At 47.7% G+C, this 19,980-nt stretch overlaps 1 protein-coding gene across 2 annotated transcripts; it reads right to left on the bottom strand.

Annotated features, from left to right (window-relative positions):
- Positions 1-1,043: 1,043 nt before the first annotated feature.
- On the bottom strand, positions 1,044-16,673 carry LOC110343252 (stearoyl-CoA desaturase 4-like). 2 transcript variants are annotated; one of them, XM_040744017.1, is made up of 9 exons: positions 16,616-16,663; positions 14,010-14,090; positions 13,497-13,724; positions 12,533-12,936; positions 11,596-11,872; positions 8,195-8,325; positions 7,078-7,283; positions 4,937-5,169; positions 1,044-1,471 (listed from the first exon to the last, which is right to left on the bottom strand). In XM_040744017.1, exons 4-9 carry the CDS (start codon positions 12,554-12,556, stop codon positions 1,272-1,274), a joined length of 1,071 nt encoding a protein of 356 aa, XP_040599951.1. In that variant the 5' UTR covers positions 12,557-12,936; positions 13,497-13,724; positions 14,010-14,090; positions 16,616-16,663; the 3' UTR covers positions 1,044-1,271. The 2 variants fall into 2 exon arrangements, with proteins under 2 accessions (XP_040599951.1, XP_040599959.1); XM_040744025.1 differs by lacking the exon at positions 14,010-14,090 and having other exon boundaries at positions 16,616-16,673.
- Between the last annotated feature and the right edge of the window lie 3,307 nt (positions 16,674-19,980).

The raw sequence follows: 19,980 nt of genomic DNA on the forward strand, positions 1-19,980 counted from the left end.
GGAATTTGTGAGCTAGAAAGCCCCTCTGAACCGAGGTACACAGAGGGAGAGGGAGAATAGATGTAAAAGCCACACCAAAGTGTCCAACAACTTTCCTGGCTAGAGACACAGAAGGTCTATGCCCACGAGCATCTTGTCTAGAGGAGAAGGACCACCCTGAATGTACACAAGAGATTTCTGTTGAGGAAAAGGAGAAAGGTCAAGAAACAGAGAGATAAATAGGAGAAAAGGAAAAGATGGGGGAATCAAGAACCAAGAATTAGATTAAGAGGTTGGTTATCGTCTCCCAACCAGTCCTAGGTGTAGGCTGGATGGTCAGAGAGTAACAATGTGTAGCCACAGAAACGGAGAAGAGCCTAAGTACTACTCAAATCCAACAAGGAATTTAGACTAGTGAATAGACCTGCTAGCAACTTCTGAGTCCCTAGCATCATGTTCTCAGAGCTTCCCTTTGCAAAGACTCCCATCAAAGTTTCCATCTCTTGTCAGTGATGGAAGGAACAGGCAACCTATATAACCCTCTGCTCTATAAGCCTCTGTAACATTCTCAGAGGGGGGCATTTCAGTGAAACATCTTCATGTTCTTTGTAATGATCACGTGTGTCTACATCTCCATATTCTATACAATGATCATGTGTGTCTATATTTCCATGTTCTACACAATGATCATGTGTGTCTACCACTCCATGTTCTGTACTATGATCACTTGTGTCTACATTTCCATGTTCTTTACAAAGATTGTGTACCTACATCTCCATGTTCTATATAGTGATCATGTGTACCTATATATTTTTGTTTGACCCAGCTTTGCCTACAATCCTTCCTGTTTTGGATGTTTAGAATTGCTATAGTTATCTGATTACTTTGAGAAGAGAAAATAAATAATAATAATAAAACCTCAAGGAAGGCTGAACAAAAGATGAAGCCAGCTGGATGAGCAGCTACGGACTCTTTAAAATCTTCTATGAGTTGCTGCTTTACCATAGTATCATAATGTAGAGTTGCCTTAAACAGCTGACAAGAACACTTTGCAGAGCTGGGCATGGTGGCACACACCTTTAATCCTAGAAATTGGAGGGCAGAGGTAGGAGGATCTCTGTGGGTTCGAGGTCAGCCTGGTCTATAGAGCTCAATAGATCAGAGAGAGACCCTAATCCTCCCCCCCCACAAAATTGTCAGGAGTGAGATTTAGTAGCATTATTAAGTAGTTAACAGAATGTTAAATGTTGGCCCAGCTGGTTTATGGAACAGAGACTCAGATGACCCCAGACTCAGCTACTCTTATGGCTCCCATCTCCAGTTCTTTTAATCCTGGCCAAGACAGCGGCCTTAGACACTCTCTTCCGGTCATACGCCAGGCCCAGGGCAGCCATGCAGTCGATGAAGAATGTGGTGAAGTTGATGTGCCAGCGGTACTCGCTGACAGAGTAGTCATAGGGGAAGGCGTGGTGGTAGTTGTGGAAGCCCTCGCCTGGAACAGAAGCAAGGAGAGCAGTTAGGGGGGCTGCTTTCTGCTCTTTGTACATTTCTTACCCACCGTGTACCTCAAACCTTCAAGAACCCCACTGTTGAGAATAGATGAACCCACAGTCCTATATTCTTTTTTTTTTTTTTTTTTTTTTTTTTTTGGTTTTTTTCGAGACAGGGTTTCTCTGTGGCTTTGGAGGCTGTCCTGGAACTAGCTCTTGTAGACCAGGCTGGTCTCGAACTCATAAAGATGCGCCTGCCTCTGCCTCCCGAGTGCTGGGATTAAAGGCTTGTGCCACCAACGCCCAGCCTCACAGTCCTATATTCTAAAGCAAATAGATGCCCTCGGAGGTGTCTCAGGAAACCAGCTGACAGACTCTGCTCACACAAGCCTGTCCGGGAGCCTTTGTCAGAAGAAGTTTCTATCGTAAGATGGGAGAGAAGCTGGGCCTGTGGGGACAGATTTCATGGTGGAAGTACCATCAGTGCTTTAGGAAAGAGAGCCCAAGCTCCACAGGGTCTGTGCCTAGGTGCCTGTGTCCAGGGCAGGGCAGAGGAGAGGGGACAACTGTAGCTGTGCTTCTTAGATGGAGTAAGCCATACTGTTCCCCAAGAATTATTGTTTTCTGTAAGGGTGGAGGTTCCAACAAGGTGGACAGCAGTTACCAAAATTTATCAGGAAGGAGTTCTGGCCAATGCCAGGCATTTCCTCAGCCACTCCAAGCTCACTGGAGACTGCACTGGTTGCTAATCCTCTGAGCTTTGACCTTGGGACAGGAGACATTAAGAGAACTCTGAAAGCGCTCAGACATTCTCTCGCTAACACTGAGGACTTGAAACTCCTAGGATGGGTACCTTGCAGGGTAAGGGAGAACAGAAATTCTGAATTCAAGATTATCTCTCCAATCCGTGTGGATTCTCCTGTTCTCCGCACGGCTCTTGTTTCTGAACTGATTCCAACAATACTGGCCCTTTTCAGGTTAGGGGGAAAAGTGACCAAGAAAAGGCACTGAACTCCTGAAGATCAAATCACCCCTCGAGGAAGTCAGAAGAGTGGAGAGGATGCTAAGAGCCAGAGAAAGTGGTGGGGGAGGGAGGACACATTGTGGAGTGCTGTCTTCGGGGTATGGCTGCAGCAAGCCTGAACTCACAGCACCTGTAATTTAACTGCACAAGATCTGTACAAGACTGAGCTGGTCAACATTCCACCATTGCAAATGGAAAGGCTCATGGGACCCCACCCTTCCCTAAGGATTTACACGCAGCCTAAGGTTGAGGATGTGTGGTGGTGGAAACACTTACCAGCACCATGCTTCTGAAAACAAATGCTCAGGGTGTGCTCCTGTGAGCCACCCAATCAAATCATCAGGCCGCAGACACACAGAAAGGTATGAGTAGGAACCCTCCTTAGGAAGAGGAAAGGGATTAGCAGGAATGGGAGGGGGCAAGAAAGAATAAAGGGGTAAGAATGAAATCATGTACACACGTGAAATGTCACCCATCTTTATATGTAACTAATATATACTAATTAAAACATTTTTAAGTTAGGAAAAATAGTCCAGGGTCTGGAGAGATGCTCAGGAGTTAAGAGCACTTGCTGTTTTGCAGAGGATATCGTTCTTGGCACTCACATGGTAGCTGAAAACCATCTGTAACTCCAGTTCCAGTGGACCTAACACCCTCTTCTAGCTTCTATAGGCCCCACATGCACATGATGTACGCCACATACACACAGGCAAAACACAGGGTGTACACCACATACACACAGGCAAAACACAGGGTGTATGTCACATACACACAGGCAAAATACTCAAGCACATAAAAATGAATGACTCTTTTAAAAAAATCCCTCAAAGCAGAGCATGGTAGCACATTTTTTAATCCCAGCAGTCAGAAGGCAGAGTTAGGCAGATCTCTGTAAGTTTGAGGTCAGCAGTGTCTACATAGTGAGTTCCAGGCCAACTAGAACTATCATGTGAAACCCTGACTAAAAAATAAGACCAAAATACTCCCAAAAATAATGGGAGTTATTTAGAAAACAAAAACTGAGCCAGGCAGTGGTGGCGCACGCCTTTAATCCCAGCACTCTGGAGACAGAGGCAGGCGGATCTCTGTGAGTTCGAGGCAGGGCTAGACCGACAGCCTCCAAAACAATACAGAGAAACCATGTCTCCGTAAAAACCAAAAAAAGAAAAAAGAAAAAAGAAAGAAAGAAAACAAACAAAAACTGTGAAGGAATTCCTTCCAACCAAATGGCTCCAACCAAGACTTCTCACGGATATTCTCCTGTGCACTGGGCTGTGTGTGGTGTGGCCAGGGTACTGGCACGTGCTTTAAGATGGAGTCTCTGAATGGGACCTAACCATTCAAAATGGAATCTCTCATCTCTCTCTCTCTCTCTCTCTCTCTCTCTCTCTCTCTCTCTCTCTCTCTCTCTCTCTCTCTCTCTCTCTCTCTCACACACACACACACACACACACACACACACACACGAGGGGGGGGGTCTTGGAGATTAGGCTATACGGCTAACAACTGGGACAGGAAGAGATAGCCCAGGAAAGCTATGGAGAATGGTCGTCTTTGTTAAAGAACATGGCCAGGAGACAGGTGACTAAATAAAACAAGAAGATTAGGGCAGTCAAGGCTGAGGTGAGAGGGATAGAAGAGCAGATATAGAGGGAAGAATAGCAACAGAGATGAAGCAGGAGACTGGCAGCCACTGTGAGCTCACCGGGACTGTGGAGTTGGGGAAACTCGCTGTATAGACCCCTTACCAGTACAGGACACATATCAGCCTACGGTATGCCATTTCTATGAAAATCCCAGAATTCTACAGGTGTTTTTGTTTTCAAACACAGGTCAAATGAGACTCATACGATGGTGGAACGTTCCTGAAGGCTAGAGGAAGAGTCAGGAAATGACAGCAGTGTGGCACAGTTGGGGTCTACTGAACTAGGTTTCTGTTATTTTTTTCCTACACATGCAGCAGGCTGCATATAGAAAGCTTTGCCGGCCCCTTCGTTGGTGCTACCGTTCTGCTATTTATGCATCTCCCGTCCCCCAGTAAGATGCAGCCTAACTCAGAAACGACTGGAAAAGGAGGAGTTAAAAGGATTCGGTCATGAGCTGGGCAGTGGTGGTGCACGCCTTTAACCCTAGCACTCGGGAGGCAGAGGCAGGCGGATCTCTGTGAGTTCGAGGCCAGACTGGTCTAAAGAGTGAGTTCCAGGACAACCAAAGATACACAGAAAAACCCTGCCTTGAAAACAAACAAACAAACAAAAAGGACTCAGTCATAATTGATGATGGTTTGGGAAATTAAAATCAATGGATTAGCCCTCATTTTGGAGTGGAAACCTAAGATCCAGAGTAATCATAAAAGTAGGTTATAATCTGGTCTCTCTGACATGGCCTTAAAGCTCTAATCCTAACCCACCTCTCATAGTCTGGCTGTAAACTGATGACTTACCAAAAGACGCCACTGAAACCAGGACGTTCTCTCGGGCGCCAATATTCCTGTCATATGGCCGATATCCATAGAGGTGGGCGGCGCTGTTCACCAGCCAGGTGGCATTGAGAACTATAGCATACCGCAGGAAAGTAGCAATGCACACGCTGTGTTGAAACGTTTCACCCCAGAAGTACCAGGGCGCCAGTGTGGGCAGGACGATGCAGATGAGCACGGCAGCTGGCTTGTAGTACCTGTGTGGAGAGATTGCACACTGAAGCCGTGGAGAGGGGCCGAAAGCACACATTCACTGGGCTGGACTGTCTGTTCTACACTATGACCACAGGAGGGGTATATGTTATCCCACTCTTACACACACACACACACACGCACACACACACACAAAACGCACACGCACACACACACAACTCACGCACGTGCACACACACACACACACACACACACACGCTGTATATGAGTGCTTTGCCTACATGCTTGTATGTGTAGCACAGATGTAGAAGTACTCCAAGAGGGCAGAAGAAGGCATTGGATCTCCTGGAACTGGATTTACACGTTGTGAGCCAGTGTGTGTGTGCTGGAAATGGAACTTGGGTCCTCTGGAAGGACCCAAGCCATTGAGGCATCCACCCACCCAGGCCAAGCAGGGCCACGTGGGCCCATTGTGGAATGTTAGTTTACACTGTAAAGATGTGTCTCTGCCTAAGGCACCTTCTGATTGGTGGAATAAAAGTTGAATAGCCAACAATAACTAGGCAGGAGGTGTAGGTGGGATTCCAGGGAGAGAAAGAAGACGAGGAGGGAGGAATCTAGGAGCACAGGAGACGCCAGGAGACACGGAGAGGAAACAGGAGGTATGAGATGGAAGAGAGGTGATGCCACATGGTAGAACGTAGATTAATATAAGTTATAAGAGCTAGTTAGGAACGAGAGCTTTCATAGTTAACATGAAGTCTCAGTGTCATTATTTGGGGGTTGGTTGGCAGGACAGAAAAGACTCATTACTCGGGCTTGTAGTCTTTAGTCAGCTTGCCCCTCGAGGTGCCAGGTGGGCCTGTGGGTGTCATCCCTCTGTCCAATCGTCCCTCCAGCCTCATCTTTATATGAGGAATACTGGTGGAACATGGGTAAGGTTGTGGGTCTGTTGACTAGAAATCCATTGTTTATTTTCACAAAGTGTAAGGCCATGTTGGCCAAACAGGTCACGATGAAGCCACAGCTCATCTGCTGAGCTCCACTGCCTTTGGGGTGCCTTCTGTGTCCTCCTCCATCTCTGACACAGAACGTGTGACAAGCATGCATCTCCTGCTATCATCCCCAGATCTTCCTCTATTTTCCAGGAGGCCCACCGCGGGCCCCCCAACCACCTGCAGCTCTGAGGCTCTACTTCGGCACTCCAGACACTGACAGACCAAGGAATTGACCCATACCTGTTAAGCAGTCTCATATTCACCTTGTTCATCGTCTGCAGCCGGCTGCCTCCCTTTCCATTCTTACCTCTGCTTCACTGGCCTGGGTCCTCCACATCTAACTTGTTTCCCTGACTGTCACCTGTCAATCAAGGGCTACTTTCACCTGTATTGGGGATGCCTCTCTGAAGCATATCTCTGCCACATGATGCCAAGAGAGCTCTTCACGGAGAAGGGCTGTTTCTAGTGTGAGGCTTTAGTTAGCTGGTCTTGTGCACTGTTTGTGATGTCTCTGCCCATAGGCAAATGTCAGAATCACTTGTTTTTGAGGCTGCTTTTTACGACAAATCTTCCCTTGTGTTCCCGCTAAACGGTCTTGGCCTCCATGAATCTTTCACAGTACAGACAGTGTTCTGTCTTGCTTCTGGTTATTTTCGGTATATACCTGCCTAGGCTACAGGCTTTTTGAAGAAAAGGACTCTGTTACTTCTACTTTTGTGTCCATGACTATTCTGAGTCAATGAGCATTTGTTGCATTCAATTTGTTTCATGGAAATATCTCAGAGAGAAAGGAAAAAGCAATACTCCATGCTTGTGGGCCTATGAGACATTAGTGAGTTTTGTTTTAGAACAATTGTGAGTATGCAAATGGAGTAAAATCCTTCAGCTCTTATTTAATGTGTTCTATTAGAAAAAACAAGGTTCCTAAAAGGGCTCTATGCTCCCTTCACTCACCGCCTCTGGAACATGACCAGCTTCTCGGCTTTTAGGTCAGACATGTCCAGTTTTCCGCCCTTCTCTTTGACAGCCGGGTGTTTGCGTACAAGCAGCCAGCCCACGTGAGAGAAGAAAAAGCCACGGCGGGAATCATGAGGGTCAGCGTGCGTTTCTGTGAACTTGTGGTGGATACGGTGATCTCGGGCCCATTCATACACGTCATTCTGGAAGGACAGGAAAGAGAACCCCAGTATTAAGACGAGAAGCCCTCCTGGGGGAACCAAGTGCCTGCTGAAGTCTAATACCTTTCCACTTGTTTTGTTATAACTTTGCCTCAGCAAACAGTTGGCTTACCCAGCGTGACAGTCATTCATAGGACCACGGTGTTCACCTGTCCAGCTTCTTAGTGACCAAGTGCAAAATAGGGCCCAATCTCCGAAGGCATTTTGAGGATTTAATAAGTTCATCTATGTCACAAATGCTGGCATTCTGCTTGCCATTGAAGTGTTCTTATTATCTGCAGCAGAGTCCCCAAGTCTGTGGCATATTACTTTTGATCCCATTGGGACTCCTGAGATAGACACCTTACACCATGAGTTTATTGTTCACTGAGTGTTAAAGAAACCAGAGTCAAGTCAGGCGGTGGTGACGCATGCCTTTAATCCCAGCACTTTGGAGGCAGAGGCAACTGGCTCTCCAGGTTCAAGAACAGCCTGGTCTACATAGCAAGTTCCAGGATAGCCAGAGCTACACAGAGAAATCTTGTCTCAAAAAAAGCCAAACCAAACAAACAAAGAAACCAGGGTCAGTGATTGGCTAGTGAGTCATGGCTCATACGTTAAGCTGAGCAACCACAGCAGAGCAGCCCATACATGTTACCTGGGGAACTCAGGGAAAACAGAGGCCCTATAAATGGAGCCATTTCCGATCCTGCCGATTCTGAGACGCCCCACGCTGCGAGGGACCTCGGCACTGAGCGCCCCACGCTGCGAGGGACCTCGGCACTGAGCATGCACTCGTGACTACAGGAAAATGAGGAGGGCAATGGCTGCCGTGTTGGCTCCTCTAGCGGGCCTGCGCAGTCCCTCGCAGCCTTCATAGGGTAGACACGGAGCCTCAGTGGGCAGCTTCTCACCTGGAAAGCCATGGTGTTGGCCATGATGAGGAAGAGCCGCAGCGGCAGCCGAGCTTTGTAGGTTCGGTGGCTCCACAGGCGGTGAGCCCCGGCCGTGATGCCCAAAGCGGCAACTACATTGTAGACTATTCCTATCGGGAGACAGCAGAGAAGTCACCAACCATTTCGCATCCCATTTCGGGCCAAGGGTGGAAGGACCCTTCACTGACTTTCTAGTCTGCTGTTTCATCAGAAGTTAGCAAGATCCTTTCCCCCTGCACCCGGACCTTGTTATCTTGTGGCCTTGAACACTTGGGCACCCATTACGCCTCCGGCTCTCTATCTAGAGATGGCGGTAAGCTCAGAAGTCCCAGAGATAAAGAAAAGAATCAAGAGAGGCAACAGGACTCTCACTGTCCGTCGGTGGGGGCAGTGCCCCTGAGCTTATCAACTCTGACCTTCCTCTAAGTTGTTCAGGGTCACAGCTTATCCCCCAGGGCCTTGAAAAACAGCAACTACAGAAATTTGGTTTGATCAATTACAACAACCCCAAATTTTAAGAGATACTGAGGAATCACAGGTCTGTGCCAACTTACTAGCTTGGACAACAGCATTTCAATGTGATGGCAGGTAACATGGCCATCTCAGGGCAAGTCAGTCCCACAGTTAGGTTTTCACAGTGGCCAGAGCCTTACCAAGAATGTTAACGTTTTCACAATTGCGCACACCCTTGGTGGTAGGTGCCATCACTTCTCTGCATCTTGATGATGTAGATCATAGCAAAGGTTAAGTGTTTTCACCTGGAGTCTCACGATAGCAAAAACTGTAGGCCTCGGCTGAAGCTGTTGTCTGTTCATAAGGCGGGGTTCCAGCTCCGCCACCTGTCCCCCAAGGTCCCAAACCTTTCTCCTCTGTAAGTCTGGATGCTTGCTGCTGATACAACGTTGGGTAACACTTAAGCCGGCAGCTGGTGGTGCCTATGTTACATTTGCATAGTGGACTAAGGAGGGCTGTCCTGTCCTACCTCACTGTCTTTGAAGTCAAAGGCTCAGAAGGCACGACTGTTAATAGGGAAGGAAGCAGTCTCCCCTTGCTGAGTTCCCTGACTAAGACTGTACCCATAAGGAGGAGACTTTCAACAGTGCTTCACTCCTGTGGGCGGCTGGAAACTGTGGCTCCTTGTATGCCATGGGGGGTAGTTCGGGTCGAAGTCACAAGAGATTGTATGAACTGTCTTGTGTCCCTCTAGACCCAGAAATGGCAGTTTCCCAAACAGATCCGCCCTCTCCTGACACATACCATTCCGTCGTGGGATCACCACAGAGCCAGTGTGCAGCCAGGGAAAGTCTGTCCCTCTGAGCTGGGAGCAGACTTCAGTGGTTTGCTGCTTCTGGCTGTGTGTAGATTGAGCTCTTGCCACGGATATGATCTGACCCTGAGCCCCGCAGGAGCCAGAGTCCTGCCATCACAGGAGGAAAGAAAGAGCAGATGCCCTCAGTGGGCACCCAAAGTGCCCGTGTTGGTTTCACGTCACAGGTGTCGCTGGCACATTGGCTTCACAAGCACACACAGTGAGCACAAGGGATTGCGACAAGAACCCAACCTCTGTGGCCTGTTCTTCTCAACCCCGTGACTGTCAGATAGACAGCTCAGTTCAAATAGATTAGACCCATGGCCCCCCGGGAAGGGCTGCTTGTGGCCACAGCAGTCATTAAACAACATGGTGTAACATTGTTCTAAGAAGTAGGTTAGAAGGGCTGGACAAATGGCTCAGTGGTTAAGAGCACTGGCTCCTTTTCCAGAGGTCTCAAGTTCAATTCCCAGCACCCACTTGCTGGCTCACAGCTATCTGTAATAGCTTCCGGTGTGCATGAAGACACGCCACTCGTATACATAAAATAAATAAATACATTTAAAAAAAAGAGAGAAGTGGGCTAGAGGTTTTCCCCCTTCAGCTCTTCATGTTAAAATCCCTGAAGGAGCCGGTGGTGGTGGCGCACGCCTTTAATGCCAGCACTAGGGACGCAGAGGCAGGTGGATCTCTGTGAGTTTGAGGCCAGCCTGGTCTACAAAGCGAGTTCCAGGACAGCCTCCAAAACAATACAGAGAAACCCTGTCTTGAAAAAAAAAATCCTGAAGGACAGGCTCTCAAAGTAGCTGAGTGAGGAGAAAGGCTGGAAAGACACACAGCTGACCTAAAGGGTGACCTTCCTAATCATGACAAAGCATTACTGTCCCTATTTGGTACCTGGAAAACTGTGTTCCTGAGGAAGGGGTTCTCTTGTGTTTCCCTGGTACCTACAGCTAAGATGAAGTTCCGAGGATCAGAGCTCATCTGCTGGGGGAACTGAGAGTCTGAGAGCAGGGGCAGCCAGCTTCTGCTCACCACCCTCCCAGAGATAGCTACCAGAAGAGTCCTGTCTCTTCCAGAGAGGAACCCCTGGCTCGCCATTCCTCAGAGGACAGTAAGGGGTCTGGCCTTCAGAGTCATGTCCCCTCTTCCTGATCCAGGAATCAGGGGTCAGAGGTTGAATCGCCTGAAAGCACAGGTGTGTCCAGGGACAGCCCTACACCAGCCCCCACCCATGGATCCCCGAGGGACTGAGTTAACAGCAACTGTCTTCCTTGCTACAGCAGCCTGAAAGCCAGGCTTTCTGAAGACTTTATTCTCTGTGCCTGGCTGTCCTTGGCAAGGAGGGGTGGATAGGAGACAGGAACAAATGTGAAAAGTTTCCTGACCCTTTGTCCTACACGGTCTCTGGAGATAGGGCAGGAACTAGTTGCCCAGGGAATGGAAAATGGGCACTTTCTGAGCCTCCTTTTTCGTTTTAAGAATGTCTCGCTGACTGATGGGACCTACCTGGACCAACAGAACCACACACCTGTGCACTTAGGCTATTTGGGGAGCCTGCCCCACCTTTCTCCGAGTCAAACAAGTCTGGCTTGGCCAGAATCATGTACAGATACTTTTTGTGGGCTACCCTTTCCATTCTTCTTCTCTAATGGTCTCCTCTGAACAGTTTCCCCTTGCTCTGTCTCCTGACTAAGCGAATATCCCATGGGGCCCTCATCAGGCTCTCATGCCTCCCAGCAAGGGCCTTGGCTTTCTTGTGGTGGGTAGTGCTGAGATGGGAGACTGTTTAACAGAAAAGTCCTTTCGGACACTGCCGAGTCCTCGCTATACATTTGTGCTCCCCCCATTCATATTAGCATCCATGCTAAGGGACTCCCAGAGCCGACACCACGCATCCCAATCCCATGAGGCTCTGTTCCCACTCTAGTTATCAGTATCCCAGGAAATGAAGGAAGATTTAAAAAATCTGGACAGAGAGCAGCTACGTTTCTGGGTCAGAGTTTACCTCATTCAAGAGTAGGGAGAAAGCTGGGGTACTGGCTTGGGACAGAGGGGTTGGGGCGATTACCCAAGAGGCAGGTGTAGAGCTTGCAGGACGGAACCAGTGTGATCCCATACAGGGCCCCCACGTGCAGCAGCACCATGAGGATGATGTTTCTCCAGACGTACTCCAGCTTGGGCGGGGGCCCCTCCTCATCCTGGTAGCTGGGGTCGTGTATATCTTCTCTCATCTCAGGACGGATGTCTTCTGCGTGGAGGGGCATCTTCTCCACTTTCTCTTCTCCACTCTGCTGACCCCGGGAGTGAGGCTTTATGATGGTGGCAGCGCCATAGTTGCTGGGGATCTTCAGAGAGTGGGAGTGGAGAGTCAGGAACAGGTGCACGAGGGTCCCAGGGTCTATTTCCCCTGTAATACAGCCAAGGCAGTAGAGGCACAGACCCAAGCCCTGGAGCCCAGATCATATGAAGATAGGGTATATCCCTAGATTCAACAGAGAACAGTTCCCAGAAACTACACACAGTGTAACAGGGCAGCAGTGGTGCATGGCTTTAATCCCAATACTCCAGAGGCAGCAGCAGGTGGATCTCTGTGAGTTCAAGGACAGCCTGGTCTACAGAGTGAGTTCCAGGACTGCTAGGACTGTTACACAGAGAAACCCTGTCTCAAAAAAACCTAACAAATGAATGAATGAATGAATAAATGAATCCTCAAGGTGAAGGGGCAAGAGTGGAGGTAAAATACTTGTACCTCAAATAACATATAAAGGAAAATTCACGTGTATGCAGAAAGGTATCCTGGCTGGAAGGGGTTTCTCTTTAAAGTCAACTGTCAAAATAAATTCCACATCCCTCATTTGGAGGTCATACAAATCCAGAAAGACGTTCATGATGGCCCTGTCGCTCTCAGGTCTGGCCCCTACAAACCATTCATCAGAATCCCACCTGGTGCCAAAGATCCTTTGCTGTGTGTGTGTGGAGGGAGGGGTCATTGGTGAAAAGCTGACCTCTTGTGTCAAGTAGGCCGCCATCTCCGCTCCCGGGAGGCCTAAATCCTGGAGGTTCTAAAGGCTTCAAGTGCGGTTTGGGATCCAGGTCTGTCTGCAGCGACTGAGGATGGATGGAACTTGGAGTCCAGAGGTCACCGTGTGCTGTGTGCCTTGCTAGTTGTATGGGTGTCACCACTCGGCCCTGCCGTGTGTGGATCTCTGCAGGCTCGGGATTTAAAGGTTAGGTAGGGCTGGCAGTCTGCCAACAAGGGGTAAAGTGCTCAGACCTGGCTAGTCAGGGCTGCCCCACGAGAAGATGAAGATGACAGAGGGGAGGCAACAGCCAGCCAAGCCTGCAGTCACCTAAGGTGAGTCAATGGGGTACTGCACATACTAAGAGAGAGTCACCTTTATTCCAGTTCCTAGAGAGAAAGAGACAGAGGGAGTTTTCAGCACACTGCCTGCCAAACTTGGGCCAGGGGGAATTTGTTGCTTTCCTGTCTTCCCAGATTTGGTACCCAGAAATTTGCTGTCCCCCTGGCAGACAGCCCTTTGTTCCTCTGTCCTTGGTTTCACATCTATGGACCCGGGGTCCCTGCCAGTGTCCTGGCCAGGAGAAGCTGGGGTGCAGTTCTCACACTTCAGAGCATGCGCAAACTGTTCTCAAAATGGAAGAAGGCTGAGCTTCGGGGTGAGCGCTGCTCTAAGATCAGGACTGGCATGGGTGCTTGGCAAATGTGTCACACTGAGGCAGTTGCACAGTGGGGACCTCTCATTGGTGCCCCTCATAGATAGTTCTACGTTCTCTTTCCACTCACTAGGGGTGTGTGTGTGTGTGTGTGTGTGTGTGTGTGTGTGTGTGTGTAGGGGGAACTGGCCTCCACCCCCAGATCTCGAGACAAGAGCAGGTGTGCAGCCGCCTTCTTTCTTAGCACCAAAGGCTGCAGTGGCTCTTTCCCAACCACCTCCTCAGGATCCTCACCAGAAATCCAGAAGGCTCTGACCAGCTCACACCTACAGTCACATGCACAGAGCTGAGTGCCTGAGCCCACGCTCAGTCACAGGACTTGTTTCACAGGGGACAGCCACCTCCTTTCCTGTGTGCCTGCCTCCAGAACATCTGCTGCAGCAGGGAGGCGTGAAGACTCTTCCATCAGGTTGGAATTTGGGAGTCTTCTGTAAGGAAAGGGCAGGAATCCCAGCCAGGAGTCTACAAGCAGCAGAGAGGCAAACATTTGCATGTGTAATAAGAGCAGTGAGCAGGTGTTGAGTGATTCTTACAAGCTAACTTAAAAACTTTTGCTGAAGGCTCCCCATGCCCATGATTCCATTTTAAGGAGGAGGAGATTGAGGTATCGGCTAATTTGCCCGTGGTCCCAGGAGAGGTAGACACTGATCACAGCACTGTGATACCAGGGCCCAAGCTCTCAGGCCCTGCTTAGAATGATGCTGCTCTAGAGCCCCAAGACAAATGGGCTTCACAGAGCATCCTCACCAGCTCCGTGTCAGGACAAGGAAGCTCAGACTGGAGGTTGTGCATTCACTGGGTCGCTTGAGACAGACACTTTCTTTTTTTCTAGGCAAAGGAAACTGTATGAGGGCAAGCATGCTCAACTTCTTATTCTGTGAAAGCTCCCCTGGCCCCCTCTCTCCCTTCCCCCTCTCGTCAAATGGTGGGGACTACACTGTTCCTTTTGCTTTCCCACACACTCTGCTTTGTTTACAATTTTATTTTAACGGATATATTGAGAACTGTTTCCACTGAGTGTGGTGGCAAAAGTCTGTAGTTCTAGCACTTGGGAGGCAGAGGCAGAGGCAGAGGCAGAGGCAGAGGCAGAGGCAGAGGCAGAGGCAGAGGCAGAGGCAGAGGCAGAGGCAGAGGCAGAGGCAGAGGCAGAGGCAGAGGCAGAGGCAGAGGCAGAGGCAGAGGCAGAGGTAGAGGCAGAGGCAGAGGCTATCCATGAATTTGAGGCCAGCCTGGTCTACAGAGTAGAAAAACCCTGTTCAGAAACACACACACACACACACACACACACACACCCTGCACACACACACACCCTGCACACACACACACACACAAACACACACACACACACACACACACACACGCAAAGTGAGTTTCAGGACAGTTAGGGCTATACAGAAAAACCCTGTCTGGAAAAAACCACACCACACACACACACACACACACACACACACACACACACACACACACACGCGCGCCTGCACACACTGTTTGCAAGCACATCTCACCTATCTATAAACCATAAGCTTCCTTTACGGCAGGAGTCCTGACCTTCCTGTGCTTTCTCTAGCTTATTACAGAATTTCTCAAAGACGTTAATTACTCAATAAACACTTCCCAGAGAAGAGAGATGAGTTAAGAGATATGATGAGGGACCAAAGAGTATTACAATTTGCTTGAAATCCAATTCGTGTATGAGAGCTGAAGAAACCTACTACAGTAACTGTAAAAGCAAGTGTGGCATTGTCTAATGCTAGTGAGGAAGTAGACAAATGAAAACTTGAACACTGCTTATGGGCCTGGAAGTTTCTCCGATGATGAACAATCTATTAGGACCTAATAAAGCCAATGTACATACTTTGCCATCCAGAAATTCCCACTCCCAAGAAACTATTTTCTTCAATAACTTTAATTGTGGCGATTTTTTGTGTATTTTTTGTTTGTGTGTACTTTTTGCTGAACTAGGTTTCAAACTCATGACCTTACACGTGCCAGGTGAGTGCCCTTCCACTGAACTACATTCCCCAACGCCTGGTTTTTCAAGAGGGTTTCACTATGTAGCTCAGGCTGCCTTGGAGCATCGAATCCCTCCTGCCTCAGCAAGAGCAGCTGGGACGTGCATGGGATTTGTTATGTATTGTTTGAAGGGAAAAGCACAGAGCAGCAGTTCAACACTCCACCACACAGTTGGAAGAGATTACCAACAACTAGGTCAAACAATTAGATCACACAGGTCATGAGCCCCATGAGTGAGAGCCTTAATACCAACAATCAGGAGGTTGAGGCAGGGTCATCAGTTTGAGGACACCCTGAGCTACAAAGCCAGACTCTATTTAAAAAACAAAACTTAAAATCCTACTCAGCACTTGGGAGGCAGAGGCAGTTAGATCTCTATGACTTTGAGGTCAGCCTAGCCTGCGAAGTAAGTTCCTGGCCAGGCAGAGCTACGTAGTGATTTACATAAGATACTTTTAAACTCCCGTATTTAAAATAGTTATTTAAAAAACACGGAATGGAGAAGACCCAGGATGACTGTTCACAAGAAGGACAATCATAAACTTAATGAACTCTCAGTAGTAAGTGTTCAGAATATTGTCTTTAAAAAGTGGTATGTCAGGCTGCAGAGATGACTCAGCAGTTATCAGCTCTTGCAGAGGACCTGACAAGGTCACATTCATTAATATTCTCCCTGTCACCAGGGAATCTTTAGTAATTGAGAGGCTGCCAAGCTCAGGACCACATAAAATGTTTCTAACTTATTTGAAAGCTCAAAAGTTATTGATGGGAGGTCCTGTGTATATGCCAATAAAGCACTGTTGGCCAATAGGGAAGCAAGATAGGTGGGACAAGGAGTCTGGTCACCATGTGACTTCCCGGAGGAATGGATGTGGCAGGAGTGAGTCCTAACAAAGATAAGTTCTTGTAAAATATATATGAATAATTATTGATTAATAATTAAGTCAGACCTAGCCGATAAGAAACCAAGCAAATGGCCAACAGCTTCATAATTAATATAGTGTCTTGTGTGTTATTTGGTGGTTCAGACAGCTTGACAGGGCCCAGGTGGCTGGAAGGAAAGACTACACATTACAAGTTACTATTTGAATATTGAAGCCAGGAGCTTTGCTCTACTACATGGTAACTCTGTGTTTTCAAGGGCTAAAAACAATGGAGCTGACTATGGACCAATACCTCTGTGTAAGCTGATTTTGTTATTGTGATGGACTAACACACTGGCTGTCATTCTTTCAAGTAACAAGGACATTACATGTCTTAGTCATTGCTCTATTACCGTGAGGAAACACCATGGCCAAGAGAACTCATAAACGAAAGCATTTAGTTAGGGACTAGCTTACAGTTTCCGAGGATTAGTCCATCATCATCATGGTAGGGATCATAGCAGCAGGCAGGCATCGTACTGGAGAAGTAGCTGTTGCTGAAATAATAAAAACCCAGAGACAGATATTGGGTTCAAGTTGAAGATCAGAAAAGCAAAGCAGCTAGCCAGTAGCTCTTACCTCTACCAAGGATGAAATGGAGATCCTGTCTTCCCTGTGACTGGAAACTGAATCTCACATGTGAGACCCTTTGCTTCTTCCCTATAGACCTCTCTAGTGCTGGGATTAAAGGCGTGAGCTCTGTTACTCTTTTAGACTGATTTACTCTTGTGTAGCCCAGGGTGGTCTTGGACTCACAGAGATCCATCTGCCTCAGTTTCCTAAATCCTGGGAGCAAAGGTGTGCACCACCATTGCCTGGCATCTATGGCTAGCTTTGCATTCTGATCCCCAGGCAAGCTTTATTAGATCATAAACAATATAACACAAATATCTGAGAGCTACATTCTGATGTACAGGCAGGAGGGAGAGAGACAGAGACGGAGACAGACTGGGCTTGGCATGGGCAGCTGAAACCTTTAAGTTCGCCTCCAGTGACATGCTCCTCCAACAAGGACACACCTCCTAATCCTTCTACCTCTTTCAAACAGTGACTAGGCACTCATATATATGAGCCCATGGGGTCATTCTTACTAATCACACCACATTACAGAATTTAAAAAAGGAGTCAATTCAGCTCACAACTAAAATGATCACATTTCCACTCATCCTAGATTCGGAACGGAAACCCTTGTGTACACGTCTGTGTCCTGATGCAGACCTTTAAAACGATGTGTTATAAAGGATCAAGACTGAAGTCTCAGAATGAGGTTTGCTTTAATGCGGACCATCAGAACAGTAACTGAATCCTCAGCACGTGGTGTCGAGGAATAAGGCGGTACAAGTACTCTGGCACTGCTACCTTAATCCTGTCATGGCAGACTTCACCCACTGTTGCTTTGGTTCCATCTAAAGAGCCAAAACTCCAGATCAGCCCTTCCCCCAGCTCCTGGAGACTATGTTGTGTGCAACAGGCCTAGGGCCAAAACTGAACACAAAGGAATTCCAACCCTTCTCCCTCCAGCCTTCTAGATATTTGGATTCTGGGTATTCTTTGACCGTAAAAGAAACGCCCCTGTAGTCTTCAGGAAATTCAGTTCTGAAAAATATTGGTATAATAGACCACCTGCAAGCCGTAGAAACCACAGAATGTTCCCTCCCAGCACCAACCTATGAGAAAAATGGGTACACAGGTATTACACACCAAAAACATGGGTTTGAAATTTTTCTTGATTGTTCCCCAAATGTCAACCAATCAGAAACCAACCTGTACCTACTGGTGTAATCCTGTGACTTGTCTTTAAAACCTAGCAGTAGTCAGGGAACTGGACCCTCTCTGGAAGCTGCTGCATCAGCTTGCTAGATGGGGTCCCTCCTCAGACGGACGGAACCATCAGTAAACCTTGTACGTTTGCATTGGTGGTCTGTCTCCCTGGTCTCTTTGGGGATCCTTTTGACTTGGCACAACACATCAATACAAATGTCAACATTTGGTGGTTGTGCTGGTTAGTTTTATGTCAACTTGACACCGGCTAAAGTCATCTGAGATGAGGGAGCCTCAGTTGAGAAAATGCCTCCATGCCTGGTGTTGGTGGTGCCCGCCTTTAATCCCAGCACTCGGGAGGCAGAGGCAGAGACAGGAAGATCACAGTGAGTTTGAGACCAGCCTGGTCTACAAAGTAAGTTCCAGGGCAGCCAGAAATGTTACATAGAGAAACCCTGTCTCAAAAATCCAGAGAGAGAGAAACAGAGAGAGAATGTCTCCATAAATCTGGCTGTAGGTAAGCCTGTAGAGCATTTTCCTAATTAGTAATTGATGGGGAAGGGCCCAGACCATCATTATAATGAAAATTATATTAAAATTGAACAAATTGCTACTGCAGAACTGGTTATAAATAAATACAATTCATGGAAGTCAGAGTATGGGGTTGGGTGCTTACAGAGTGTGTTGGACCCTGAATTCAATCCACAGTATTGCTAGAAAAAAATTACTATTAGTGGGCATCAAGTATATCTATACACTTTAGGCATTATCTACTCTAGATCATAAAGACAATCTAAACACATTTTTTAAACCATGATGGTGGGGCTGGAGAGATTGTTCAGTGGTTCAGAGCACTTGTTGCTCTTGGAAAGAACTCCAGTTGGTTTCCAGCACCCACAGGATAGATATCAAGTCTGAGCTCCAATTCCAGAGGCACAGATGTCCCCTTCTGGCCTTCTTGGGTACTGCATGCACAAATACACCCACAGGCAAAAAATATACACAGGAAATAAAAATAAATAAATCTGGAAAAAAGGACGGAAGGCTAGAGAAATGACTCAGTGGTTGAGAACCCTGACTGCTCTTTCAGAGGGGGGGTTCAATTCCCACCACTGATATGGAAGCTCACAACCGTCTATAACTTCATTTCCAGGCAATCTGATACCCGCACACAGACATACATGCAGGAAAAACACCAAATGCACATAAATAAAAATAAATCAAGTTGGCGTGGTGGCCCAGCACTCGAAAGACAGAGGCAGGCAGATCTCTGTGAGTTTGAGGCCAGCCTGGTCTACAAAGTGAGTTCCAGGAAGGATACAGCCAGGGCTAATACAAAGAGAAACCCTGTGCCCCCCCCAAAATTTAGATGAATAAAATAAATTATTAAAAACTTTACTCCTAGGTAGGTGGTGGTGGTGGTGGTGGCGGCGGCGGCGGCGGCGGCACACGCCTTTAATCCCAGACCCTGGGAGGCAGAGGCAGGCGGATCTCTGTGAGTTTGAGACTGGTCTACAAGAGCTAGTTCCAGGACAGCTCCAAAGCTACACAGAGAAACCCTGTCTCGAAAAACAAAAACAAAAAACAAAACAAAACAAAAACAAATTTACTCCTTTAAAAATAGATTTAAAAGGAAAACAAACTCCATCATGATCAAGATGGTCCCAATGCTGTTTCTTTCTGTGCTTGACTAGTTTTCCCACAGCAGATATCAAACTTTCGTCTTAATGGCATAGTCCATGCTGGGTATTAACAACCAGCAATCGTCGGGCGGTGGTGGCACATGCCTTTAATCCCAGCACTCGGGAGGCAGAGGCAGGTGGATCTCTGTGAGTTCGAGGCCAGGCTGGACCGACAGCCTCCAAAACAATACAGAGAAACCCTGTCTCGTAAAAAAAAAAAAAAAAAAAAAACAGCAATTTTGTATGACTGACTGACTCTTTACCAGAGGGGGAGGCCTTGGTCCCTCCCCTTGGGTGGGACACCCTGTGTATTAGCATCCAGTGCAGCCAGCATGATGA

Source organism: Mesocricetus auratus, unplaced genomic scaffold (genome assembly GCF_017639785.1).
Source record: "Mesocricetus auratus isolate SY011 unplaced genomic scaffold, BCM_Maur_2.0 Super-Scaffold_4256, whole genome shotgun sequence".
Classification (NCBI taxonomy): domain Eukaryota; kingdom Metazoa; phylum Chordata; class Mammalia; order Rodentia; family Cricetidae; genus Mesocricetus; species Mesocricetus auratus.